The 7428-nt window shown below is 55.3% G+C and overlaps 1 protein-coding gene across 1 annotated transcript; it reads right to left on the bottom strand.

The window, feature by feature from the left end:
* Positions 1-397: 397 nt before the first annotated feature.
* Positions 398-1374, bottom strand: LOC310923835 (early activation antigen CD69-like). Its single transcript, XM_083885763.1, has 3 exons — positions 954-1374; positions 674-852; positions 398-576 (listed from the first exon to the last, which is right to left on the bottom strand). The coding sequence occupies exons 1-3, from the start codon at positions 994-996 to the stop codon at positions 472-474; spliced, it is 327 nt and encodes a 108-aa protein (XP_083741889.1). The 5' UTR covers positions 997-1374; the 3' UTR covers positions 398-471.
* Positions 1375-7428: the final 6054 nt, after the last annotated feature.

Below are 7428 nucleotides of genomic sequence, written 5' to 3'. Positions count from 1 at the left end.
CCAGCCCCAGCCCAGGCAGCCACACCTCAGCTTCCACATCACCTCCTCTTCCTGCACGTTCATCTCCTGGAGACCAGGCACTGAGGTGACCCTGAGACAAAATACTGAGATGTTCATGAGACCAGGCACTGAGGTGACCCTGAGGGTCAGTGCAAGGCAGACACTGTGCCTGAGGAAGGACATCCCAGGGTCTGGGAAAGGGCAAAGCTGTGACTGCCCAGCACAGAGAAGGTGCTTTGTCCATCCCCTGTCACAGCCGAGTTTGGGCTCTGCTGCACAGATAGGGCACCAGGTATGAGCAGGGCACACTCCTGAGTTTATTCTCAGCCAGGAAAACATACTCTGCATCGCCCAGGACAGGAACCCTGCAAGGAGGAGCAGAGACAATGCTGGCAACACAGGGGACACATTGTGCTCCCATGCCCCCATTCCCTGCCCACATCCCCCAGGCCCTGCTCGGCTCCCTGGGACTCACGAGGAGTTGAAGCTGCTGCCGTCCTCCCACTGAAGCTGCTGCCCCCGTCTGCGCAGCCCCAGCCAGAGATTGACCTTCCGGCTGGGGCGGGACAGGAACTCCTGGGAAGTGAAGAGACCAGCAGTCAGATCTGCACCCCCAGCCCAGGAGCCCCCCAGGCCCCCCTCGGACACCCCACACCCCCAGCCCCTCACTCACCATTTCCTCATCCCTGAGCACGGCCAGGGAGGCCCCGAGCTCAGAGCACCGAGCCTGACCCTGATCCCAGGTGTGCTGATCCTTCGAGAGGAAGTAGCAGATCCTGCGGTACCCGACCCAGTCATCAGGACAGGCCAGCGGAGTGCCAGGAAAAGCTGCAATGTTTGTTTGTCTTCCCCCTGCAGAGGGAAGAGGAGAAGGTCCAGGATTCCCCTCCACAGGCAATAGGGACCCTGCTGTGCCCCGAGGGGCTGGGCTGAGGCAGCTGCTCCTCCCTTACCTGACAGCACAGCCAAGGCCGGCACCAAAGCCAGGACCAGCATCACGAGCAGAGTCAGCACCAGGGTGACCTTGGGATGGGATCTGAACCTCTCACCTGCAGCAGTAAAGAGTCCATGGCTGTGAGGACGGGGCTGTCCTGAGCACGCCCAGCCCTCACATCCCCCCACCCAACACCCGGGGGACACAGGAGGGATCCCCCATTCTGTGTGCCCCTCACTCAGCTGGCAGCAAGAGAAACAAGGGACAGGGGCACAGCCAGGGCCAGGGCACAGCCGGGGCCAGAAGAACTGCCCAGCGCCGGGGGCAGCCGGGGGTGTCGGTCCCGGCCCCTGCGGGGGCCCAGCAGAGCAGGAGGGCTCTTCCAGAGCCCTGGAAACAGCCACAGCCCTGCCAGCCCTGTGCACCTGTGGGGTGACACTGTCCCCTCCCTACAGCCCACGGCGCTGGCCCTGCACTCACACAGACATCCTCCACGAATTCTTTCCTGTCCTTTCCTGGTTGCCGATCCACCTTGGACGTCCAGGATTTCATTCACTGTCCTGGCACTGCAGCGGGGTCCTTCCTCCGCATCTTCACTCTCTGCACACTCACCAGTGGCCCCTTCCTGCTTAGGACAAGTGGCTTCTTGTGCCCGAGGCAAGTGTGTAACCCTGGCTGCTGAAACATGCTGGGGACCTGGGGGCTGAATCACCGCCTTTTGAACGGAGCAGGATTCCCTCTCTTCCAGATCACAGCTGGGCTCTCTTTGCTTGGAATAAAGAACACGGGTTTCCTGAGACATGAACACGGCTGAAAAAGACGTTCAGAGCTCCGACCCAGGAACAGTTTTACAACAACGGCGATGGAAGGTTTAATGGCCCGTGCCAGAGACCGCGGCTGGTTCCGGCCCTGCGGTTCTCCAGGCTCAGGAAGGCGGTGCCAGCTCCGTCCTGCCCTGTCCCTGCTGCCCGGGGACGCTGCGGCAGCACCTGCGGACACAAGCGCAGCCTCCGGGAGCTCCGAGCCCGGCGGGGCGCCCGCAGCCCCGGCCCCCTCCGGCTCTGCAGCTGCTGCAGACGAGCTCCGGGCCGGGACAGGCGGTGACAGCGCCTGGGACCTGCCGAGTGCCGGCCCGGGGCGGCTGCGGATCGGGCTCGGCCTCCGAGGGGAAGAACCGGCAGCCCCGAGGAGGCGCAGGACCGTCCCCTGCAGCCCCTGTCCGGGCGGGCTGGAGCCCAGGGACACTGAGCGCTGCCACCGCCCTTTGTGTCCCTGTTGGGAACAGGAGAGGCGGGGCCTGGCAGGAAAAGCCGAACTTCGGCGGCTTCACCCGGCGCTGTGCCCGGAGGGCCATCCCAGCCCAGTTTCACATCCGACTTTTCAAATTAGGGAAACAATGGAATAATCACAGAACGGGATCGCGGCAGTTCCGTGCCGCGCGCCAAGCCCGCCCCTCTTCCCCATTGGCCGACGTCTCCCGCCGCGTCTCCTTCTCGCGCGCTGATTGGTCAGAGCTGGGCTGAGGGACGATCCCGGCCCGCCCACTCCGCCATGCTCGGATCGGCCCCCGGAGCGCGGAGCGACTCTGGAAACCGGGACCGGCCCCGGGAGCGGCGGCAGCGGCCGGAGCCCGGTGAGGCGGCACTGGCGGAGCTCGGAGGCGGCCCCAGCGCAGGTGGGAGCCGCGCTCGGTTCTGCCGGGGCTCGGGGCTGGCTGCGGGCGGAGGGGGCGGCAGGGGGCTCCGGCGGGTTCCTTGTGCCGTGTCGGCGCCGTGTTGCCCGTGGCCTGAGGGCGCTGCGGGAGCGGCTGCCCGCGCTCTCCTTCCCGCCGCTGCCTCGGCAGGAGCCGCTGCCGGAGCAGCGCCGGCTCGTCCCGGTTCCTGTGGGGAGGACGGAGGTGGCCGCCCTGTCCCCGGGGGGGGCTGTGCGGGAAAATTCCCAGAGGTGGCCAGAGGTTTGTGTCCCCACAGGAGCCCGAGGAGTCCTGTAAAAGTGACTTTATTCCTGAACAAAGGGAGAGGCCATGCGGCCTTTGCCGGGGTGTCTCTCCAATTGTTGTAGGACGCGGCCTCCTTTTTCTCCTGATTTTCCCTTCTGCATCTCCCTGTCCCTTTGCCCCGTGGCGAAGGTCCTTGGAAAGTTCCGACTTCCCGATCCGCCTCCTGCATGTCCTCGTTAATATGCGCCCCCCTTTTGTAGAACATCCGATATTCCCGGCTCTGCTCGGTCTTTGTTCTTCTTCTCCGTGTTCAGGAATTTCGCAGGGCCTTGGCTGAGCACAGTCCGTGTCAATGAGGAACATTTTCTGAAACTGATGGATTCTCCCGTTGCTCCCTTATCTCCCAGTCCCTGGCCCTGTCTCCAAGCAGATTCACTCGTTGACTCTGTTTTTTCTTGCTGGGTCCTCTCTGGTTTTGGGATTATTGTCAGTGAGCTCGTTCCCTGTCCTTTTGTAGCCGTGTGTGGCTCAGGAGGCCTGGCTGCCACCTGCATCCCCTTGCTCAGCTGTGAATGAGCTGCCCTCAGCAAGGTGTGGTGCAGGGCCCAAAGATGAGAGTTGCTGTAGCACAACAGAGGAGAAAGAGCATTCCTTTAACCCCTGCTGTGCCAGGGAGCCACCAAACCGTGTCCCATTCCCATCCTTTCCACGTTTGGACCGGAACATGAGCTGCTTTCTTATTTCCTTTGTTTTCTGTTTCCCCACTTTTCTGTTGTCATCTCTTTGCCAACAGCATCTTGAGTCATTTAATTTTCCACCCTGTCCTCCTCCTTCTGCTCACAGATAATCTGATCCCATCCTGTGGTGAAATGTTGTGTTCTTGGTTTGAGTGGATTGGTGGTCCAGCCTGAGGAGCTGGATCTGTCTGGTTGGTTATTATTTCGTGGACATCTTGTAATCTAATTGTGCCATTGAAATGATCAATGTGTTCTCTGGCTCCTGATGTGAATCGGTTTGGGTTCCCAGGGGCTGGTCCAGGGTGTTGTAGGATTTGTTGTGGTGGCCGTTCATCTTTTCCCCATTTTTGGGGGCTCCCTCCAGCCAGGGCTGCATCAATTGATCTCTTTTCTCTAATTAAATCATGCCAGACTTGGATTCCCAAGTGATTTCTCTGAGCCTGTGGTAGCACAAACAGCCCAGTGTTCTGATGGTCCCTGTGTGACACAGACAGTGCCAGCACATGTTGGAGTGGGGAGAGGGATGATTCCCCCCACTTGTTGTAGTGAAGTTTTCACACCATTCTCCACTGGCTGTTTCCCTTTGCAGCTGAAGCAATTTGTGTTGCAGAGTCAGATCTCCTCCCTGTGGGCTCTGCCTTTGGCTGTGCCAATTCCATCTGTGCAAGCAGGCAGAGCTTGGGCTGAGGGGCAGAGGGAATCAGCCCAATTCCTCCCGCAGGCAAGAAGAGCCTGGTGCACTGTCTCCACTTTTCCCCAGCAGTGTTAATTTGCATTTCTAAAGCTCCTCTCCTGGCTGCCTGGAATGGAGCTTCTCTTCCAGAGCAGCCACTGAATGACTCACATGTGCCCCCCCCCCACAATCTGCTTTTGTTTTAACTGTTAATTTAACTGTTTAATTCTTTTCACTGTTTGTTCCTTAAAAGGTCACCTTTAAAGCTCTTCTAGTTTTGCAAAATGCAGCCTAAAGATGAACATCGAAAAACCCAAACCGAAATTTTGCCATCACTAAGAGCCTCACACAAACATAGACAAAAACATTTCAAAGTAATGTAGTTTTATTTACTTTTTCGCCTGGGACTAAGAATTGATTCTCACACCCCTGGTCCAAACATAACTGACAATATAAAAGCAGGATTATCATGAGAAATTATTGTGGTGGTGTAATCTTGTCACAGAAACTGCGAGAAAAACAGAATTTGTCCAACAATATTTTCAGTGTTAGAGAGTCAAGGCATTACTTGATTTTGGCCAGGATGTGCAACAGAAATCATTTCATCCACTTGTAGCCAGGGTGTGCATAGGAAATCATTCCGTGACACGTGAGTTTTACTGGATTTTTCCTAAACTTTCTACAGTCTGAACCCATAGAAATCCTTTGGTTTGATGTTCATTGCTTCCAAGTCGCTGAGTTCTGAGTATTTGGTTTCCTATTGGAGCCAGATTTCTTTGCCTCTGATGTTAATTAGGTCCTCACTCCTGGATTTCCTCATCAGCCTTTTCCAGACCAGGTGTCTCCAGCTATTCCAGGGCAGTGTCTGGGGCAGATGTTGGTTGCTGTTTGCTGATGGTCGTTGATGTTTTGTTGATGGTCGTTGTCTTTGTGGGTGTCTTTTGGGCTATTCCCAGTCTGCTGAGATGTTAAACTCATCTCTGTTGAGTGGTGTAACATCCTTTAAAAGATAATATTTAAAATTCCTTTCCCAGGGCAAAGGCAAACCAAGCCTGACTAGAGAAATAAGATTTTTTAAAAAAAATTTGAACTTGGTGTATTTTCGAGCAATGTGATCCCATCCAGCCCCGTGTGTGAGTGTGACTGAGAGCCAGAGTGGAATTGTCCCGTTGTGTTCCCCAGCCCCTGTGGCGAGTGCAGGCACAGAAAGCCCTGAAGCTGAAGCAGTGGCAGCAAGGCTGGGCCCCCAGTGTCTGGAGATGGCCCAGGAGGTGGCCAGGCAGACTATTCCAGCAGAGGATCTGTGGGCAGGCACAGGGGCTTCCCCCGCTGTGGAGCTCTGGCTGCTGCTCCGGTGCCTTCAGGGCGGGTCAGTCGTGGCCTCCCATCCTCCTCCTGCAGCCGGGAAGTCCAAATCTCCTTTGGGCCTTCCGAGCCCTTGAGCCCAGGGTGAGGGGTCCCCCCGTGCTGAGCTGTGCTGGGGCTGTTTCTGTGCTCAGGGACACTTGGGATGGGCCACTTGGCCCCCAGTGGTGCTTCTTCCCACTCCTCAGGCAGGGCCCCATGTCCTGGTTGGATGGTGTGAACAGCAAAGTCCCAAGGCAGGGTCTGTGCCAGCCCAGCTTCCAGTGGGAGAGATTTCACAGGAGACAGGATTCTGGCCACAGGCTGCTTTAAATACACATCCCTTATCTCCAGCCTGTACTAGGTGGAGAATTGCCAGGGGAAGGAATTCCAAAGATCAATTCCAAGGGAGATAATTGAATATCTGCCCTGGATCTGGCTCTTATTCTTGCCAGAGCCAATGGCAAAAGCCCCACCTGTGGCATCTTGGTTTCTGTCAGCAGCTTCCAAAGGTGTTTCTTTATTTCCCCATTCATTCTTTCTACCTGACCTGAGCTCTGGGGGTGCCAGGGGTTGTGGAGGTCCCATTGTGTTCCTAAAGCTGCCAGAACCCCCTGAAGGATCTTTCCTGTAAAATGAGTTCCCCTATTGTAGTTTATTGCTTCCACAATCCTTTCTCTTGGAATTATTTGTTTCAGAAATACCTTTCTAAGTGATGCAGCGATTACTGAAGAAGTCAGAATTGCTTTTGGCCCCCCTGTTGGGTGACATGGTGTCAGCAGGAGATATTTCAGCCTTCCTGCTCAGGGCATTTCAGTCCCAGGCTCTCACAGGCACACACAGCTCTGCCGGTTGAGCTGACCATGTGGGGGGTAACCTGTGCTTTGTCTGATTCCCTTTCCTAAATAACAGCGTGTCTTGTAACTCTTTTCCCTTCTGCTGCCCTTGGAGCCCCATCCAGAAACACCTTTTCTCCCTGAGGCCAGGGAATGTCTCATCAATCTCTCCCAGCCTGGCTCTGGAGCTCTGTCACCTCAGTGCAGTCATGGGTTTCTCCCCAGCCCCTGTGCAGGCTGTTCCAACAGGAGGCTGGGTTAAACCCTTCCCCTGTCCTCACTTCTAAATCCTCCTGTGCCACTGAACAAGTTTCCTGCTGGAATAACCCAGCCCTGCTCTTTTGGTTCTCAGAGCCTGAACTTGATGCCAGACTTGGACAACAGGAGATCCTTGTGCTGTCAGTTTTCAGGCCTCAGGTCCCATTCAAGCTGTGGCTGCACAATTCTGCAGACAGTGGGGCCACTCTGGCCACTGGGTTAAACATTTTAGCACAAGAATTCCTTTGGCCTGGCCCTGTTTAACACTCACATACAATTCCAGTTCCTTTTCTGAGTCTGGAGGAGCCATGGCTGAGGCATCAATAATTTTGGGGTTTTTTTTTTCATTTCTCAAGTCTTGTTCCCTTTCCCATGTCCAAACCATAACATTGAGGCTGTGTGGGGTTAAAAAGTCATCCAATGTTTTAGCTGGAGCAGAGAATCCTCAATCCAGGTCCTGCAATTCCCAATTGTGAAAAACGAGGTTCACTTTTTGGTAAATTTAAAAAACTATGTTTAATAAAATAATTAAGACAATTAGGAGATAAAAAAAGCCAAGTACGGCCGGCCGGGTGACTCGGCATTCAGCCAAGTCCACACTTTGCTTTCTCAGAGACACTCGTTAAATACCCTTCCCGTTATATCAATATATGAATATTCATAAAATTCCATAAACTAGTTTCCATATTCCAGGAACTATTTTGCAT

Source organism: Zosterops lateralis (assembly GCF_965231275.1).
Source record: "Zosterops lateralis genome assembly, contig: HAP1_HAP1_SCAFFOLD_412, whole genome shotgun sequence".
Lineage (NCBI taxonomy): Eukaryota > Metazoa > Chordata > Aves > Passeriformes > Zosteropidae > Zosterops > Zosterops lateralis.
Note: the sequence above shows the minus strand (reverse complement) of the source record. Positions and strands in the feature narration are given on the sequence as shown.